The sequence below is a fragment of the Aythya ferina genome, assembly GCF_964211825.1.
Source record: "Aythya ferina genome assembly, chromosome: 16".
Classification (NCBI taxonomy): domain Eukaryota; kingdom Metazoa; phylum Chordata; class Aves; order Anseriformes; family Anatidae; genus Aythya; species Aythya ferina.
In genome coordinates, this window is record NC_140315.1 from 9,749,937 (window position 1) to 9,769,729 (window position 19,793).

A 19,793-nucleotide genomic window follows, 5' to 3' on the forward strand; every position below is an offset into this window, starting at 1 on the left:
TGGGGTAACACAGGGCAATGAAAAACATGCTCATTTCTTGGGAGCCTCCAAGTTCCATGACGGCTTCTTCCAACCATAAATGTAAGGATGGAAGACTAGTGCAGATCTTAAATGTTTGAAGTGTAGTGAACCCAAGGTGGAGCTGGTGGATCTATTTAGCCTATTATACTGTAGCTTGTCCTGCCTCCTTAGGCTTAAACCCCCGAAAGTTTAATTTACAGTATTTATAAGCTGACATAATAAAAGAACACCTCCTTTTAAAGAAAAGACTAGTTCAAAAGCCACTGGCTTCAGAAAAAGTGTGACCAAAAGAAAAAAGAGCTATTTTCATATGCAAAAGTCTAAAAGAGGGAATTCATTAAATAGAACAGAGTGTCTTGCAGGCTTTCAATTACCTGGCTCTTTCACTCTCTAGGACCTTCAGTGAAGCCTCAAATTCTGCATTGTGACGCTCCACTTCTTCCCATCGACTCCTTTCCCCCTCCAAGGACTGCAGACACACTTGTAGCTCTTTGTTCTGATGTTCTACCTCTTCCCACTGGCTCCTCTCTTCATCCAAAATCCTCTGGAGCTGCACAACCTCCAGTACCTTCTGCCTTGACAATTCCTGTGCCTCATTCAGATCCTGCTGAGCTTTGAGGCCAATTGCTTGTTGGGACTCTTGGGAAGCTGCTAGCTGAGATGTCAGCTCTTCCACCTGAAGTAAAACATAACAGCACTCAAAGACTACAGCTTGTCACTGTCAGCCATATCATGTACTATGAAGAAAGGGGAAGAACAGATTTAAATTTCATCTTGTCATGAAGTACTAAATTCGCAATGGACACAACTGACTTGTATAAAAATCTAGAGTGACATCACATTTGTCTGATAAAAATCTTAAAAAAACAAGGCTAGCAGTAACAGACCAGCAAAAATCCATTCAGATGATTACTGGCAAACAGGAAAAAGGAGTAGCTTATCTGTCCAGGGCAGCAGCTGAGATTCAGGTGACTGCTAAGTCTCCTTTAGACCAGCTGAGATGGAGACCTATGATGGCAGTCAGAGGAATTACTCCAACAGCCTGTTTTGCAACAGAAAAGCAAGAAGTAGAGACATGACATGTTTGATGACTAAAATATCTTTTGCTGTTTAAGTTACCTGTTTTTGTAGATCATCCCTCTGTTGAAGAAGAATATTCAGTTCCTCTTTGATGGTTTTGATTTCTTCCTTATGCATATTCTCCATTGCCTTGATCTTACAATGAGTTTCTCGCAGCTCTGCTTTCAGCTTTTCTGTTATGTTCTGTAAATACAAATGGAAAGCAATTTACTGGGACCTGCCATCAGCTCCATGTTTTATCTCCTTCAGTCTCATTCACATGCATTCAGCCACTTTCTCCTTTTCTACCCACCACTCCTTCCATTGCAACCCTTCCTTCCTCTTGCTGGCTTCTGGAGCTTACCATGCTCTGTGTCTTCAGTGTCTACAGCAGTTCTTGCCTCTTCAGTTCCAGGACCTGTGTTTCATTTTCTTCTTACCGTTCTTCACTGTTTACTTGGCTCTGTTACCAACTGCTTGTATTTTCTACTTGCCCTACTAGTGAGACTTACCTGCCCATACACTTGCTGCTCTTTCACCTCTTGCCTGAGTTGCTCAAGCTGTTGGCAGGCTTCTGTTAGCTCTCCTTGAGTTTGGAGTAGTGTCTCTAATAAAGCTTTCTTCTCACTCTCTTTTTCTAGCAGGACCTGTACAGAAAGAGAAAGTAAAAAACAGGTTTAATCTTCACAGAAAAAAATGCACACGGACTTCAAAGACTTGGAAGGCTGATAGGTTCACATATTCTCAAAGCAACATGCTGCTGGCTTCCTAGGTCACTAGATGGCACAGATTCCTAAGTGAGTTTGGCAGTATAAACATATGCGGTCCATCTGTGACTGAGTATTCAGTAAACTTTTAACCATTTAATAGGAATATGTGTGACCTTTTTCTAGTGCTGGTGAGCGTATTCTTTGTCTTCTGTTGTGTCCTGTTTGTCTTTTAATATAGACTCTTGCATCTGCTTTGCAATAGAGAACATGCAAGTCTGCCAGAAGGCTGAAGCTAGCAGCTCCTTCGGAAAACTCTTGTGGAGCTTGGTGAAAATTACTGCAGTTTTAAGGATACGCTGCCACCTCTTACAGCTAATTCTGTCATTTCAGTACCTGCAGACACAACTATGGGTACGGCCATGCCTTGCCAATCTGCATAAGAAGGAATTTGGGTAGAACACAAGGAAGACTCTCAGCACCAATAGGGTTGCTTTGGCACATGGGTCTGGTCACAAAACAGTTACCCAGCAAGTGACTTGAAACACAGCCTGGAGGCCATCTCTGTTACACTACTCAGAAACATTTAATTCCCACTGCCAAAGAGTCCTAAATGCCTTTCACTTCAAATTCAAAGTAGAAAACACTTCAAACACTTCAGAAAAAAGGGACACTCAAGGCATGCTCTCACAGTCCAATATCCAGCTAACTTCCATAACTCCATCTTTCCTGTACACGTTGCTTCCTTCAGCTCACCACTGTGAGATATGATTATGGTGTTTATGCTATCTTCAGGTCTGCAACGGACTTCCTGCCTTTCTTAAACTTACACTCTGATAGTCTCTTGCATTACAGGCACTGTGCTTCATGGCACAAAAGTCTTATGGTTGTTAAGGCAACTCCTGTTTACAGAAGGGCATCCAACAGACATCTTTACCCAGATGTACAGTGTCAAGAGAAAAATTACCAATAAGGAGACCAGAAGAGTAAAAACACGAATTCTGCTTTCACACTCTTTACCTCTTGCTTAGCATTTTCAACTCTAGTTCGTTCCTCTTCTTGTTGAGCTTGCATTGTAGCAACCTTCTGCTTCATATCAAACAGCTTCTTCTCATGCTCACCTTCTGTCTCTGCTTTCTCCTTTTCCCATTTCTCCAGCATCTCCTGCAGCTCTAAATGGTGCCCTTCCCGCTCATTTGCCTGATGAGTGAAGGAAAAGATTCCAAGATGTAGTCTCAGGTAACCTCATGAGAAACATGTGAATCTCCATCCCTCCCCCAAGCCTCTACCTGAACAGCAAACAGCAGCTGCCTTGTGCCCTTCAAGGAACTTAAAAAGCAGGTCAGCAGGTGGAATAAATGGAGATAACACCTTCCCCTCTCTGATGGCTGCCTGTTTCCTAACACCCTTGTTCTTAGCATTTCTCTCTGTTCTCATCTCCATTTTCAGAACTCAACCCCATTTTATTCAATAAAAAGATGCAGACTGACTGCAGGATGAGAAAGAGGCCAGTATCCTGATGCTCTAGTGACAAGACAGACCATGGACTGAAGTACCAGGAACAAGGAGCTTGTCCTATATGCTTTAAACCCAAGGGTAATAACTCTGACAACCATGAAAGGACAGAAAGAAAGGAACGTAGTTTCTGTGATTGCATTTGGCAGGAATGTTAGTAATCTACCTCATGATATGCAGCAGTCTGGTCAAGATCCTACCCCTTTGCTGCGAGGCTTTGGGTTGAGTTCACCCAACCTTCTGCTGAATTTGTCTTAAGGCCACACTGAATTGGTGACTGCATTTACTGTCCTGACATAGTCATGTGGGCCTTCGCATACGAGACTTCAAGGATGAGCCACTGGCTCTGCTGTCTGACCTAGCAGTGTGTGGCCTATGACAGATGATTACTGCCATTTCTCAGGCTCAGGCTATAATTACGCTAAATCCATCCCACAAAGACTGCTTGAAACCATATTCTTTCCTACCAGGTCTTGTAGGAGTTTGTTTATTTCCACTTCATGATCAGTTTGATGAAGTTTGAGAGCATTGTTATACTGCTGTTCTGTCTGCAGGAGCTGTTGTGCCATGTTTTCCCGTTCCTGCTTCATTAAAGATCTCTCTGCTTCCAGCTCACATTGAAGACACTTCACTTCCCCTGCAAACAAGACGAATGGCAAGAAATTCAGTACCTACAGAAACAATGGTTCTGATTTTGCTAGCCTTAAGCTGTTTTAATTTCAGTGCAAAAGGGCTCTGGCTGCATCTCCTTCATTCCTCAGCACTGCACTGCAACCAGGTGAGAGTATCACCAGAGACAAAATACATGAGGCTCGCACCTTGCACCACTTCCTTAGCCTGGATGACTGTATGCAGTTGCATTTCAAGCTGACTCCTAGTGATCTCCAGCTGAGATATACGCTGCTGCGCCTCAAACAGGCTTGATTCCAGGGTCTCCTTCACTGACCTGCATGTTGTAAACATAGAAAGAATGAGCTTCTTACTCCTAACATGCTCAGGGAGTTATTCCAGTAAGAAGTGGTTCATAATCCCCACACCTGAGAATGGAAAATGGGTTGTGTGGAAATTTATGAACATAAAACATATTTCTGCTACTTTAAATAGCAAGGCAGGCCTCTCCAAGGGAATGCCCAGGTTTTACTTGTGACCTAGCATAACACAGGAAGTACAGTCTAATTTGATCTTAATAGCCAAATCTTAAATTGCTGTCATCTGATATATGACAAACAAGTAGTTGTGCCCACAGAGTCTGTACCAGCAAGCAAAAATCCATCCATCAGGGCTCACAGCTCTGATACCATCAGCACTTCTGAATGACAACAGGATTTTGGAACCTGAACCTGAAGTTACTTCCCTGCTCTAATACTGAGTCCTGTGTGCCAGTGTCTTACAATATACAGCATTGCTTCATTAGTACAGGGACACAATTAGGATAACATCATTAAAGGTACAGCAATAAAACCCACAATAGCAACATTTCACTGCTTGCTTGAAGATATGTCTTCCATTGTACAACAAAGAAGAGCAAACACATATCTGACTATGCCAATTTCTGACAGTCCAAAGTAAATGTGCTACACTTTAAGGATAAATAGAAATCAGCCTTTGAAACAGAACAGAAAAGACAGAGTCCAAAACTGTGACAGCAAAAGGCTCGAGACCATCATCTGGCAAGAGCAGTTGACGATTCTTCGTGCTAATGCTTTTATCTATTAACAAAGGCTCTTTATAACTAATTTCCCTCTTCTTTTTACTGATGCTGTCACTGAAAAATAAAAAGAGCTGAATGCTTAATAAAGGCTCTCTGTAAGTACGTACTGCCAATCTCTGTTTTCATGACAATATATGGAACAGATATAATCAAGCAGTAAGTATCCTCCACTTCACCTACACTGATAAAACCTGGAAAATCACATTAGTGTTACAGCCACTAGAAGAAAGCGAAGAGCTGTTTATAGACAGTTCAAGTTCAAAATTTATCATATTCCACCTTGCAGCTCTGGCTACACTCTCCTCTGGAAGTTTAGCCAGCAATAAAAGTTATGAACAAGCAGTACAGCCAAATTGACAAAATATTATTCAGCTGGATCAAATAAGAGAAGCTGGAGCTCAGAAGAAGCAGCAGCTCTCAAGAAACATACTGAGCTGAAACAGTGTTTATCAGCCTTGCCAACAACATACTCTGGAGTGGTCAAGTGTAAGTCATGATGCATGACAGACAACCTCCAAAATAACATTTATACAGCTTTGCAAGTTCAGGAGTCTTCTAAAAGCCACCTAGAACACAGGACAAACTTTGTTTGTGAAAAGCAGAACTTGTCACGTTTGATCTTAGTAGCCTGATACAGCACAAGGACAGTATCTTGTTCCTTCTCTGCGTAATATCTCTGTGATATCCGTCTCTGGAGGCCACGTGCTAAGGTGTACAGGACCCACACATCAGTGATAAGCAATTCCCAAAGACTGGCAAGGTTTCAAAAGAAGCTTCCCCACTGCAGGCAGAACCAAACCCAGGTCCTGTACCACAGTTAACATGAGTTAGCTTAGAAACAGAAAGTCCTCAAGATCTTCAGCAGAAGCCTCTAGCTTCACCCTCTATGACAGCATCCTACTCAGAATGCCTGTATATAGTACCCTTGAATCCTAAAGGTTTCTGTTCAAATGTACAGAACAAGAAAACAAAAACAAAGAGAAGCCTCAGGCTCCATTAAACATCTAGATGCAAGCAGAAAGCATGGCACTGTTATTTCTCAATGCAGAGCAAAGGTACCTGATACTGAGGATTCAGATTGGCTTGCTTTAGACTTCACAGTCACGTGCAAGGTAGCACAAACATGAGCCCAAAGCTTTGTTAGATTTAGCTCTCAGAAAAATAACATTCAAACCACGATATACAGGTTGTTGTTTTTTCCCCTCAGGATTCTTCAATTTTCTGTCTATGGAAGGTCAAGCTGTCTGACAAGCACACGGTCTGCAATAAATCCTTGTGTAATGATTACCACCTTTATAATTACAGACATTAAATAATGTCCTGTCTAGGGCCTCCTCCCTGCCTTTACCTGGCCTCTGCCAGCTGCTCTGAAAGGCCTTGTCTGTCCCGTTCCACAGCTGCCAGTCGCACTTCAAGGGCAGCCTTCTCATGCACCAGGAATTCCTTCTCTTTGGACACCTTGGCCAGTGCATCCTCTTGGCGAGAGGACTCTTGGCGCAACTGCTCCAAACCACTGCTAGCTGACTCTTGCTGGAGGTAAACCTGAAAGCAGGATAAAATACAGTTCTATTCATTTCTCTGAAGATCTGCTCAGAGCCAACCAGTGTCACTTCTGAATCAGTTAGAGCTGATGGGATACTGTGGGATAAAAGCCTAAGAGCATCTGCTGTATACAGCACTAATACTTACAGTGCCGAAAGGCACTGGGACTTGGAAGTGGTGTGTAGGGCTATACTGGGTTGGCTGGGACCAGACAGCTACTTTAGGAAAAACGTACATACCCCAGACTACGTGTTTTCATGCAAAAATCCTGCATTTTCCAGAACTGCTACCTTGCAAACTAAAATTCTCTCAGAATCTGTATCAGTGCTCGAAATTTTCAGGTAGCTTTGAGCAAAAGTAACTTTCCTCACTGAAGAGAGTTAAAATAAATATGGTTTCTCCTTTTTTTTAAAAAAAAAAAAAAAGGAATAAATGTAAAGCTGTTGGATGCAGTGAGGTGATGTTTGACAGGGAAACAGCCCTTATGGTGAGCATTGTCATTTAGTGATTTATGAAAGTCTGGCAGACATGGCCAAAAAAATGGTAGACTCTATACAGTAATTCATATCAGTAATAATGTTTAATCATCTTACACAAATAAGTTTTCTAATATACCTTGCTGATATTCAAACTTGAAGATTAACCACTATTTTTAAGCTTTTATCTTCAATATAGCACCTCTGCTTTGTACTTGACAAACAATTTACCCTATAGCCAAAGACTAGAACAGAACAGACGATGAGAAAGAAGCTATTTTCCTCTCAGTTATCCGCAAACACCCATGAATGTACATTACAAAACTGTCATTTAAATGATGAAAAACTCTCCTCCAGTGATACGATTCCCATGAGCTTTTTCTCTAATATATTGAAATCAGTTAGTCCAGAGAAAAGAATCTTGCCTGTTCACCTATTTCTTAAATTCCTCCTGAAAGCCTAAAGAGGCTCTAACAATTCAAACCTACAATTTATGTCTTGTCTTAAAATACAGTTTGAACAACAACAGCAAGATGTCATTCCCCTTTGTAGCAGTACAAGGCAGTAGATATTGACTTGCAGCTCTGTACTGCTTCCAAGATTTAAACATAAGAACGGAGTTGTGAAAGTTGTGGTCTTCACAACAAAAAGCATAAATAGAAACATATGGCCTGTTTTTTACCTCAGAAGAAGATGAAGAGCTACAATTGTTTGCTTCTTTTGTCACAGATAACAGTAGCAGCCTCATTCAGGTGCACAGGCAACAAAAGTAATTTCTATGAAATTTATCAAAAGCAAAAAAACAGGCCAAAGCAGACAGTTTAAAATATGCTGTAGAAGCAAAAGACAGATCAATCCCCCAGAACTACAATCTCTGCAAGCCACCAAACCATTTCTAAAAGGAAGTAAAGAGAGCTTTCTGATCTCCGGTGCTACCAAGCATCTTGTTGACAAAAGCACTGAAATATCAAACAGACACAGCTTCCCTGAGCCAAGCAGCCAAATGTCAGAAGAACCTGTTTTTTTGTCTTACCTGGTTGAGTTTTTCCTGGGTTTCTTCCTTCTCCTCTGTCAGTATTCTCAGTTGCACCTGCAGCCCCTCCTGTTGCTCCTCTGCTTTCTTTAGCAGCTGCTCCAGGTGGGATTTCTCTGCGCAAAGCTCTTCGTTTGTTCTTTTGTAAGAGCTCATCTTCTCCTGTACAGAGTTCTTTGCTCTCTCCATCTCATCCACTTTACCTGACAGAACTTCAGTCTCTTGTTCCAGCTACAGTCATGGAAGCAGAGAGGAAACAAGATACAGCAAGATTTACTCTGCATAAAGTCTGGACAGAAAAATAACACTTCTCAATATTCAGACAGTCATCCTGTCTGAAGGACAAGTCTGAAAAGAAACAGCAGCTGGAGACAATCACTTGGCAGAATCCTTGGAAACTCTGCTCACCTGCAACACAAGCTTGTTCAGTTGCACTTTATCCAATGCAAGAGCTTCATTAATACTGCTCATCTTTGCTGTGGCAACATGTAGATCAGCTATTTCAGAACTCTGCTTATTCTGAGCCCCTGTCAACTCTGCTACTGACTGCTCTGCCTGGAGAGACAAACGAACAACATGAAAACAAAGACAGGAATATCCCTGACTTTAAGCAGCAACTCCAGATCCCCTTTGCATCTCTGACAAGCCTGATGTACTCCCGGTTAAACCTTTCCAATAAGTACGTGAGGATTAAATCCACCGCAGAATCTGCATGGAACACAGCATTGTCCAAGAAGGATAACACCATTTTTCCCTCACTTCTACTGCCAGAAACAGCATCTGTGGTGGTCTTGCTATCAGAACCCCTTCTCCCACAAGTGCTACCTAGGAAAGAGTGGCCATACCTTTTCCAGTGCCATTGTAAGCTCATGTTTCTCTTGCTTCAGCAGATCCCTCTGAAGGTGTGATTCCTCCAGCATCTCTCTTGTGACTACCAACTCACTCTGTAATAATGAATGTTTTGCTTCAAGTGCAGCTAAGTCCTTCAGACTTGAGAAGGGGAAAGGTAAACATGTTTTTAGTGACAAAAACATTATAATTTCCAAAACAAAGACTATATACTAAACCCCAGTTACAACAGTTTGAAGGATTTCCACCAACTTTCTATTTACACTTGAAGAATGCTGGGTTTTTCTGACTAGAGCTGTGCCACTCTTTCTCACTGATGTAGGTGAAATGTTCATCAGTAAGAAAGTAAAAAAAAGTTTTCAAAAATCACAGTACATTTCCAAAAAGTTTGGTAACTCTTATCCTAACAGCTTCCTGCCTGTTAGTTACCTCTCTCCTTTTTGATACAATGGACAGAAGACAGCAAAGTTCTTCTCTGGGTAAGATACTTTTTTGGGGTTTACATAATATTTCCCCAAACTGTTCTTACCTTCAGCACCGGAAGAGCTTGCAATCTATTTGGGGAGGGGATGTATATGAATTTTCAAACTAATGATCATAGGACTATATAGAGCAATTCAGGCTGGAAGGGACCCCAGGAGGTTACCAGCCCAATCTTCAGCTCAAAGCAGGATCAGCTATGGGATCAGTCCAAGTTGCTCAAGGCTCTATCCAGTTGCATTTTTTAAATTCTCAGGGGTGGAACCTTCACACAGTAGAACAGGTTGCTCAGATATGTTGTGACTGTCACGTTGTTTGTTTTTGTCATTTAAATCCAGTCTGAATATCTGTTTTAGTTTATGCCTGTCATCAACCACCCCGGTCAGGTTTGGAAAGATTTTTTTAAAGGGTCAGAAAGAAAGGACATGGAGGCAGCTGTGCTGTATGTCAGTAGGTACCCAGACCTGCCCATGTACTCCCTCAATTTTCTATGCTACAGATGATAAGCACAAGAAATTCATTCCTTTGTCGTGGGCAAAGAGATCTCCTAAAACTCTGGCAAATGCTCAGCCCTGCCCAGAGAAAGCTTTAACACTCACAGGAGGTCCTGGTCATGACATACTCTCTCCATTGCTTGTTGCTGCTCCAGCTTTTCCCCTTGGGCTGAATCTTCCTTCAGCTGCAGTTCAGTATTACTTCGACGCAGACGCGAGGCTTCTTGCTCACTTTCGTCTAGCTGTTGCTGTAACTCTCTCCTGGTTTTCTCTAGGTTTGCACAGTCACTGCAGAGACAAGTTAAAAGAACGAGGAGACCTGCACAACCACTGATCCCATTTTCATAATTCTAGGATGGAGTTGCGAGGAGCAAGATAAGGAGGGACATGCTCTTCTCCTCACAAGATAACCGTGGAGGGAAGGAGAACTTAAGGCAGGCTTTGGCTTGCATTCAGTGAGAAGCAGTGGCTAGGGAGGCACCCAAAGAACAGAATTTAGAGAAGTGGTATGTTGAGAAGGATGCATCTTGTATTCCAACATTGCTCTACATTTCCAAAGACAGCCTTAGAATAGCAGTAGAGCATGAAAAGCAGTGAGAGCAGGATGCTAAAGTGCTGAAAAGAGGCATATGAACACTAGGGAAGGAGAGTTCTTTGACCATGACACCTTAGAACTCCCAGAGCTGGAAGCAGATTGTCTGTAAAACACAGGAGGAGGATGAAACACACACCTTTTGAGTGATTCTACCAGGGACTGAAGGTGCTGCTGTTGGCTGCTTGACATCTTACTTTCCTCTTCCAGTTGCTCAATCCTTTGCTGCAGCTTTTTGCACTTTTCTTCCTCCTGTCTGTGTTGGTGCTGCAGGGAATTTATAGAGTCCTGCCTAGCAGAAAGCTCTTCTTTTAAGGCCTGTAAGGAATGGGGAGGAAAATAGCACAAACAAGCAATAATAAGTAGGGAAGATGGCTTCAGATACAGCAACTCGAGGACAAGCAAGTAGAGACAGCTCACCTGAAGGCAACAGCTGTGATGAGGGGGAGGAAATCAGGACAGAAAAGCAGTGGAACACAGAGCTGGTGAGACTGGCAAGGCAACATAGTAGCAAGAGTAGGGTGGCTAGAAGGAAACTGGGTAAATAAACAAAAAGGTCTGAAGCCAGGTGAGGCGTGAGCAGCTGAGACTGTGGCCAGTGGTGATGACAAACAGAAATTCTCACCTGTGTTGCTCTTCGCCTCCTTGCCAGTGCTTCCTGAACCAATACAAAGGCATGGTCTGCATCAAGAGAGCTCAGACAAGAAAGGATGTTGCTAGACTCCGGACGCTGGAAATTGTCAGTGCAGGCAAGGCTGACTGTGCTGTCACTGTCATCTAACACCACCTGAAAGCCCACATCAAACCATCACTCTTTGCTCAAACTATTTTATCTATTTCTACTTCTTCCCCCACTTCACCCTAGAGTTATTAAAGACTCAATTCAATAATTTCTTCAATGAGAAAAGAAGTATCATCCCAGCCACCACAAGTACTCCAGAGATTTCTGAACACAGCTGCTATAAAAAAGAAGAGAAGAAACAAATGTGAAGTGGTTGGAGGCTGCTTGAATGCCCAGTTTCTTAAAAGCTCTTGGGAATGATTTTGGTCTCCTTCAGCTTCTCAGAACCACATATACAAGCACCAGATCAACACTGGAAATAGCAATGAAAAGAACCATTAACATTGCCCAGGGATGAAGACAGCTGATGAATACTGGAAAACAGTAATGAAATAGCTAATGTTTACAATTACTCCGAGAGGCAGCAAAAAAGGAAAAAATGACTAAAATAAGTAGAAAGAACTGACTTTGTGAGAGGCTGTCTAAAAGATCTGATGATTAAACCTCCTGTACAAGGTGAAGTTTTGGACTATGTTAAAGTTACCCCTAACCAGTTGGAACAGTTAAGATTCTGTGATGATAATGGTCAGTGAAGACAGAGTGAAGGAGCAAGGCTGGCAAGCACATTGATTGAGTCAGTGACCTTTTATAAAAATCTGAAGAACAGCACAGTCATTGCTCTAGGAGGGTTTGGGAAGCCTCCAAGCAACACTGGAGTACAAATGTCAAGTAGCCAACTCAGAAAACACAGTTCAAGAGAGACTTTAGCATGACAGTGAAGGCTTAGGTACTGAAATTCCTAGCGACTCAGGTGAAGAGTCACAGGAGAGCCAACTCTGACATTTTATGTCAGATTTTATATCAAAAAAGTGGCACAAAAATGAAACAGCCAGCAGCAGTGAACAAACACAGTATACAACACGTGAGTCTATTCACCATGCTTTTCTATTTCCTTCATTAAGTACTTTTAAATCAAATTTACAAGGATGTGGACCCAACTTCGTACTCACCTCAGTTATATCTTTGATTAACTTTTGAAGGGCAAGATTCTCTTCTTTGGCATTTTTAGTCAATGAAGCTTCATATTCTACCTCTAATCGACTTGCTTCCTGATAATAGAATGAGGAAAGAGTGTCCAAGAGAAGCTCCCCTCTGGAGCATTCCCATCTTCAGCAGTATTATCATGCTTGTAAGCCTCAGCCCTAATGATTCTAGTATATTACTTTCCATAATCTATTCATTTTTTTCTTTGCTAAAACTAAGAGAAAGATCAGCAACTCTATAGACAGCTAAGTTGTCAATTTCAAGTAACTTTTATCACTAGAGACTTCAAGTCAGGGGCAAAAGTACACTAGTAAAACCTCCCTAAGGAAGGCACCCAAGATGTCTGTAGCTCCCCTGCCATTGCCTGCACCTGGACTGACTCCACATGTGCCAAACATGTTCCTGTTGTTTCAGCACAGCTAGCATCTTTACTACACTTTCTCCTGAGGAAGCCACACCTCTTTGTGCTAAGGCTGTAAAATAAAGACCTCAGACCAAGCAGACACTGGGCTATTTCCCAGATAAAGGTAAAACATACTAGAATCTCCACAGTGTTGTTAAGTGTTTTCATGGTCTTCTCCTTCTCCTCATTCTGCTTCTGAGATTGTATAAGCAAGGCTGAGAGCTCCATCACCCTGAGAAGAGAAGGTCCACGTGCCATTCCAAAAGCACACCATCAGCTGTTAAAGAGATAAGCAGCTCCCAAAAGCACAGCAGAAAAAGTTCAGCCCAGAAAATATAGCAAAGACAGATTTAATCTCTACATGTACCGTATGTTGCAGAAAGGCACTACTTGCCCTAAAGGACTCTGCACTCGGTCTTCCAAAGAAATGTCAGTACAGAGGTGCTACATTGCTTATGATAGTCCTCTGCAAATTCCTCCCAGCAACTAGAGCACAGTCCTGGATAGCAAAAGGGCTGTACAAGAGACAGAGTGCTCTTTATACTGCTCTGAATTTCTCACCGAGAACCAGTTAACAGCAAATACATTACAATATGCAATCTCCCCCCAGTCTTCTTACTCAGAAGAGAAGGGCTTCTGCTAAACTGCTAGATTCTCCTCTTCCCCCCCACCCCCCTTTTTTTTTTGTTGTTGTTAAAGGCAATACTATGACTATGGTCAGAAATAAGGCTATAGAGAATGTATGTGTTTTCAACATGAACACAGCCTATCCATGAACCTGTGAATCAGCAGTCACAAAAGATAATGTTGGTAATGCAAAAGCTTAAAATATATTAACCTATCTTGAAGTTCTTTCTTCTCCAGGTCACCCTTGATTTGTAAGCACATCACTTCCAAAGTCTTCTGGTTTATTTCCCTTTCCATTTGCTGCTGTGCCTGATCCTTTAGGACAGGTCTACCCAGAGTGATGGACTCCCAGAGCTGTATGCCAGAGTTTAGACGGAAGCAGTTTACAAGTATGGATCCAGAGAGCCTAATTTGCTCTGCCTTCAGCTCTGACAAATCTCTGAGGAAGAATAAAGAAAAGAGCTGATGTTTGCACCACCATTTTTATCAGTTAGTCCACTTTTTAAGCACATAATTAGGCAACAGATTACATCTTTGCTAGGGACAAATCATTCATTTGATACTCTGGGATTAGGATCTGTCTTGATAGTTGTAGAATGAGTCTATTTCTTCCTCAGAGACAAGAAGAAACGTGTGGCATAGCCAGAAGATTTCAAGGACTTCTAATTACTCTTATTAATTGCTGTTCTTGTTGAATCATATTGACATATCCACACCATTAGTAGATGTAAGGAATTTTGCCAGGGTCCACAGCTTTTATACCTAGGATATCAGTATTAAGTGACCTTTTAGTATCACCACTTAGACTGATAAGAGGCTTATGAAAATATGCACATAATAACCATTTTGGAAAGGTGGCATAAGAATAATCTTTGAATGCTGTTAACAAAAAAAAGCACAAATTAAATAGTAAGTCAGGTATACACTACACATTAAGGAAAGCTTATCAATGTATAAGAAAAATGTCTGACATTAACCCAGAGTTTGAAATTGCATGCTTACACCAGAATGCAATATCAAGGCTACAATATTATCGCTTGCATAGAAAGCAACTGTGAGAAAGAAAATTCAGTGAGTCCAAGAACAAACGAAACAATAATAAAGAGGTATCAAACTAAGCAATATAAACTGGATAAATGGAGTAACAAGGTAGAAAAGTTATTTTTCTCTCAACAGTGTTGGTACAGGTGTTAGTGAATACAAACTGGCCAGAGTAAATGTAAGCTGGACATAAAAAGAAAAAAACAAAAAACCATAATCATTAATATTTCCTTCAGAATCAGTGAGATAAAAAACCCAGTGAGATTTAAGGTAGATTTTAATCATTCTAAAGAAAAGACTGCATTATTTGCTGTATGCATAGGTTTGGTGACTCCGTTCTCTTCCATATGTATATGTGTACCTATACATCTGAGTTTGGGCGTATTAGCCCAAATATCAACATAGTCAAGTTCATCTGTTTAGGGCCTTGGGCCTCTGCATTGCCAAAGCCCTTCAGTTTTATTTGAAAACCATCCTCAGACAAAATGAATCTGAAAGAGGTGTAAAGCACACATAATGGCATTGCTTCAGGCTATCAAAGGACAAATCGTATCTTCAGCTGTAACTAAAGCAACATCAAGGTTCCAAAAGCAGATGTGAATGGAGGCTTACATTTTTTTCTCCAAGAGATGTAGTCTTAACTTCTTCTCACCTGTCAGTGGCGGTCTTCATTTCAACAAAATGACGGCGGAAGGTCACCACCTGACGCCACAGGCTCAGAAGACGGTTATGCTCACCCCTTAAGTAGCTGTCATAAAACTAAACACACAAAGACAGAAAGAAATGGCAGCCTTCCCTATTACTACACAATTCTTCTAGATCTGAGAGAGCACAACCATCATCATCAAATCTTTAATAAAAATTCCAACAGGGGCATCAAGGACTGAATAGGCACCACATACATGTAAACATCCACAGTAGACCTGATACCTGAATTCAGAGATGGGAACATCCACACTTCTCCTGTTGTAGCAGATATCAACAAAGCATACCGATCAGAGATGTCTAACAGTCTAACAGGTGGAGGAAGACAAGAACAAGCCCCTCCAGTGTGAGATTTTCTTGTAACAGGCTATTGGTAAGAGATGCGTGTCTTGACCTTCTCTGAATTTGGAAATATGGAGACCTCTCTATGTTTCACTGCTGATATTTAAGAAATATTAAAAAAAAAAAAAAAAAAAAAAAAAAGGGAGTTCATGCATGACTGCCCTACAACGTCCAGCAACAGGCACACTCCTCCACCTCACACCCATGTTCTGCTAGCCAGCACCAACACATTCTCAATAGAGCAACAACTTTTACATCATAAGTTGCCTATGTCAGCAGTAAACTGTACTCTCATTCCAGTCTGTCATCACTTTGACATTCCTATAGCCTATCCTTACCTCACGTTCATTGTGCCATTCACTCTCCTTCAATTCCAGTTCGTTCCGGGCCCTCATCCAATCTGCTGTCAGTTTTCCAACATCTTCTTTAAGAGCTGAATTCACCTCATTTGCTTTATCCAGGTGCTCCCGCAGGAGAGTGTTCACTTCTGCCAGGTTCTCACACCTCAGAAAGGAAGAAACAGCAATGAGCTCATTGAACAACTGCTATCCACAAGCAACATCCTCACAATTTTCCATCTCCCTCAACACCGACTTTCTTGGTGAACTGAAAGATAGTAAATGTACTTTCTAGGAATAACTAAGACATCTGTCATGGTACTCATTTTTTTCTTATTATTTTAAGTCTTCGTCTTCCATCTACAATTTCAGTCTCCCCTTCTTCTTCAACTTCACCACTAACGTCATTAACGTCTTGCCTTTCCTCTGCTCTGTCATCCTGCATCCCGCTGGAAGCACAATTGTCCTGACCACCTATCTACTTCCACTCACATCTGTAAGTTTCCATATCCTTTCCCTTGCAATATTGATTGTACTTCTGCGCTCGCTTTTTTTTTTTTTTTTTTTAAAAAAGAGTCTCTCTGTCCTTGTCCAATACACTAGGACTTGCAGTAAAAACCCCACCTTGTTGATACACTAAACTGCACACCACTAAACCAAGACCATATATATAGGGGAAATAGCTTTAAATGACACTTTCAACTGAAAGAAACTTCTACAGGGTTCCCAAAGTGCAGTGCATTTGTAGCCCACAAAAAGGCTTTTGACTATGCTCATTGTAATGAATATAAATATCAAACACTGCAGGCTAATTACATTTGGGCCACAGCCTAATACATCCCACTCGGAAATTATTTCATGAACAAAATCTGAAGACTGTTGCCCAGCAAACAAGAACAAAGTTCAGTTTCTGGATAAAAATAGGAGTTGTGCTTCCCTCACTTTACTTTGCAACACAGGTAACACAGCACACAGATGTACTTTATACCTCACACCGTTCATGTCTTGAGCAGAGGGAGAAAGAGAAGCACAGAAAAATATGACAGAAGATGCCTGTGTTGCCAAATGTTCTACTGAAAGACTTTGATATAAGCACAGGATATGCTATTCAGACAAAATACAACTCCAAACCAAACAGGAAAACACCTGCCGCATGAAATCCTTAGGATGTTAGGGCTTGATTTCCAACATAAAGCAGAGCTTTACTGAGCAGATCACCTATGGAATAATAAGAAAATTCAGGCTGGAGATGGACCTTTGGAGGTCATATGACCAACCCACACTGAAAACAGAGCTATTCAGCACACATCACTATTAACTGCACCACAGAATGGACTGTGGACCTTTCTCCTTTCAAAATGGCCTGTCCAGCCACTTGCAAACTGACAGGATTTCTCTTGCTTCCTTGAGCATCCAAGACACCAAGAATGTGCTATTGCTCCTCCTTTTTACCTTCGCTGCTCCTCTTCCAACTGGAGCAGTGCTTTTTCCAGGTTGTGATCCTCTGTGGGTTCCCATCTGTCTGGAAGGGATCCCTTAAGAAAGGAAAAGTTTAGTCAAATTCTTGCATTTCCTTCATTATGGTTATCATCCATTGGTTTCCCCTCCATTTGTTTGGTATCTCAGGAACTTGTATCTTCTTTCAGGAATTAGTGTCACAAATACAGAGAGGAAGGGAGGGGAAGAGTCAGTAGTCCTCCTCATTTTCACACTCTCACAGCTATCTGTTCTCAGCTAATGACCACAAGTGCTCACTTAGACTTGAAGCTTGGAAATACATACTCCCCTAATCTTTGTTTCCTGGGTTTACTTTAGCCATGAAGCAAAAAGAAAAGCAGAGAGCCTTCCAAGATGCTATGTTTCAACCAATTCTTATTCAGAGACAGACATAATGTAACAGGCAGGATAGCCCTCTCCTGAGACTTAGTACAAATGTTACTCCAACTATAAAGCACTCTTTCACAAAATTAAAATCCTTCTTGATTTTTTTTTTTTTTTTCGGACTGGCATTTCTATGACTACAGGGTGCTCTAAGAATGGCAACTGGACAAAATACTGAAAGTCAAAGTTACAGTGCTTCTTTAAATCCTCCTTTCAGGACAATCTTGTTTTCGTCTGCTGATGTTTTAGGGGGTCTTTAATCTGATTTAACAAGTGTTACGTACCTGCCCACTCAACCCTCCGGCTTCAAGTTGCTGCTCCAACTCACGACACCAGTTCCGATACTGCAGCAACTAAGATGGATATACAGAATTAGGATGAGAGAAATTAAGCTTATAACAGACTCAGCTCCTCCTGTGTTAGGTTTTCTCTAAGCCTTTCCAGACAGAGCCTAGTACATTTCACAGCACTGCTGACATACAGAGAAATCATTATCACATGGAAGCTTCACCTCATCTAATACTAAAAAAGTGAGAAAGGGTTTATTTTATGCATAGTATTATCTGCTCATCCTGAGAGAGTGAGATGACAAGCAGAATGATGAGACCAACTTAAAACAGCCATGCCAGGCCAACTCCATCCATCAGACTGAAGATTATCCTGTTTAAACCTCACCAAACCACATTAAATCCAGAAGGAATTGCCAACACCAAAATCAATGTAAAATCCTAGTAAAATCATTTTTAATTACAGGTTTGGAAGAAAAAAAATTACACAGTGGCTCAGGATGCCTCAAAAACAGTCAGGTTTCTGTTAACCAAATACTTTCTGTATCACCAGTATCTTATACAGGTTCATCAGAGAAAAATGCTATTTCTTGCTACACAGCAAAACAAAGTGGAAAGAAAAGCTTTGGCAAACACTGATAAACGACTGCATAAAGGGGAGGGACTTCAGAGCAGACAGGTCTGCGAACAGCAACTGACTGTGAACAAGCAGCAGCCCTTCAGAAAACATTTAAATGCAAGTGACAGAAACTGAAAAGACTTAAAAGGGAACAATCAGAACTTCTGTTCACTTCCTGGAGGAAGAAATGTGCTTTTATCATTTATTTGCTATTACCACTTGCTCTCCAAAGACATTTCCACACCATGTCAAACACAGCCCAACCATATAGGCTTTACCTTTCAAGCATCAGGCTTCTTCATACCTGTACAACTAGAAATAGCCTTTCAAATTCGCATTACTTTTCAATGCTTAGCAAATTAAAGTTAGTTCTGCCCACAGCCTTGCCAAGCACTTCAGCTGAGCAGCTTCCTCTGCCGCAGCCTCCTGCCAGGCTAAAACCACGCACACCCAAACAAACCCGCCAGCACCCCTTCGGCCACCGCCAGCAGCAGGGCTTCGAGGGCGCTTCAAGGGAGGCCGGGGCGCTCTCTGGCAGCCGGGCCGCGATTAACCGAGCTCAGGCCTGGATGCCCGCCGGGCACCGGCTCTCCCGGGAGCTCTCCCCAGCAGCGGGGCCAGGCCGGGCGGAGCAGGGCGGCTCCGGGGCCTCGCCCCAGCCCCGGGCTCGACGCCCTCACGCCCGCGGAGGCCCCACCGCGGCTCCCGCCCGACCCCGGGCAGCTCCCTGCAGGCGCCGCCGCCCTCCCCTCACCTTCTCCTGCAGCTTTCGCACCAGCACCGCTTGCCGCTGCTGCGCCTCCTCTGAGCTCTGCAGCCGGCGCCACAGAGAGGCCTGGCTCCGCGCTGCCTCCCCGTCCCCGGCCGCCATCCCCCGGTCACCGGGCCCGGCCCTGCCCGCCTCGGCTCCCGCCGCCCGGGCGGCTCCGCCCCGCCTGGCGGGCCCCGGGCTGAGGCGGCCGCGGGGTGGCCGCCGCCGGGGCCGGCAGCGGTTTGGGTGCGGGCACCGACCTGAGGCGCCCCGGGCAGCGGGGCCGGGAGGGAGCGGAGCTGCGACACGCACTGCCCCGGCTCCACGGGCAGGGCCTCACAGCAGCAGGGCAAGGCGGGTGGACGCGCAGAAGGCGCTGCTGAGCTGAGAGCTTCTCTGAGCTTTCGCAGCAAAAGCAGACCCTTCAGATAGCAGTTAGCAGGTCATGGCTGCTACCCGTGATTTCACAGTTCCAGCTGCATCTCGTTTTTCTGA

The 19,793-nt window shown here is 42.8% G+C and overlaps 1 protein-coding gene across 3 annotated transcripts in view; it reads right to left on the bottom strand.

Annotated features, from left to right (window-relative positions):
- The window catches only part of CEP250 (centrosomal protein 250), a 31,347-nt gene extending 11,778 nt beyond the window's left edge, over window positions 1-19,569 (bottom strand). For all 3 annotated transcript variants that reach the window (XR_014698422.1, XM_084537614.1, XM_084537613.1), the window contains exons 1-21: window positions 19,302-19,569; window positions 17,926-17,994; window positions 17,213-17,295; window positions 15,761-15,926; window positions 15,028-15,134; window positions 13,546-13,773; window positions 12,843-12,939; window positions 12,271-12,369; window positions 11,105-11,266; window positions 10,619-10,797; window positions 9,993-10,175; window positions 8,910-9,054; window positions 8,473-8,619; window positions 8,065-8,295; window positions 6,362-6,555; window positions 4,121-4,248; window positions 3,770-3,939; window positions 2,808-2,987; window positions 1,593-1,727; window positions 1,141-1,284; window positions 396-697 (exon numbers count right to left, since the gene is read on the bottom strand). Coding sequence is in view for 2 of the 3 variants with exons in the window: in XM_084537614.1 (XP_084393740.1) it covers window positions 396-697; window positions 1,141-1,284; window positions 1,593-1,727; window positions 2,808-2,987; window positions 3,770-3,939; window positions 4,121-4,248; window positions 6,362-6,555; window positions 8,065-8,295; window positions 8,473-8,619; window positions 8,910-9,054; window positions 9,993-10,175; window positions 10,619-10,797; window positions 11,105-11,266; window positions 12,271-12,369; window positions 12,843-12,939; window positions 13,546-13,773; window positions 15,028-15,134; window positions 15,761-15,926; window positions 17,213-17,295; window positions 17,926-17,994; window positions 19,302-19,418 (3,266 nt within the window). In the remaining variant the exon portion in view is untranslated. The remainder of the gene's footprint in view (window positions 1-395; window positions 698-1,140; window positions 1,285-1,592; window positions 1,728-2,807; window positions 2,988-3,769; window positions 3,940-4,120; window positions 4,249-6,361; window positions 6,556-8,064; window positions 8,296-8,472; window positions 8,620-8,909; window positions 9,055-9,992; window positions 10,176-10,618; window positions 10,798-11,104; window positions 11,267-12,270; window positions 12,370-12,842; window positions 12,940-13,545; window positions 13,774-15,027; window positions 15,135-15,760; window positions 15,927-17,212; window positions 17,296-17,925; window positions 17,995-19,301) is intronic.
- Between the last annotated feature and the right edge of the window lie 224 nt (window positions 19,570-19,793).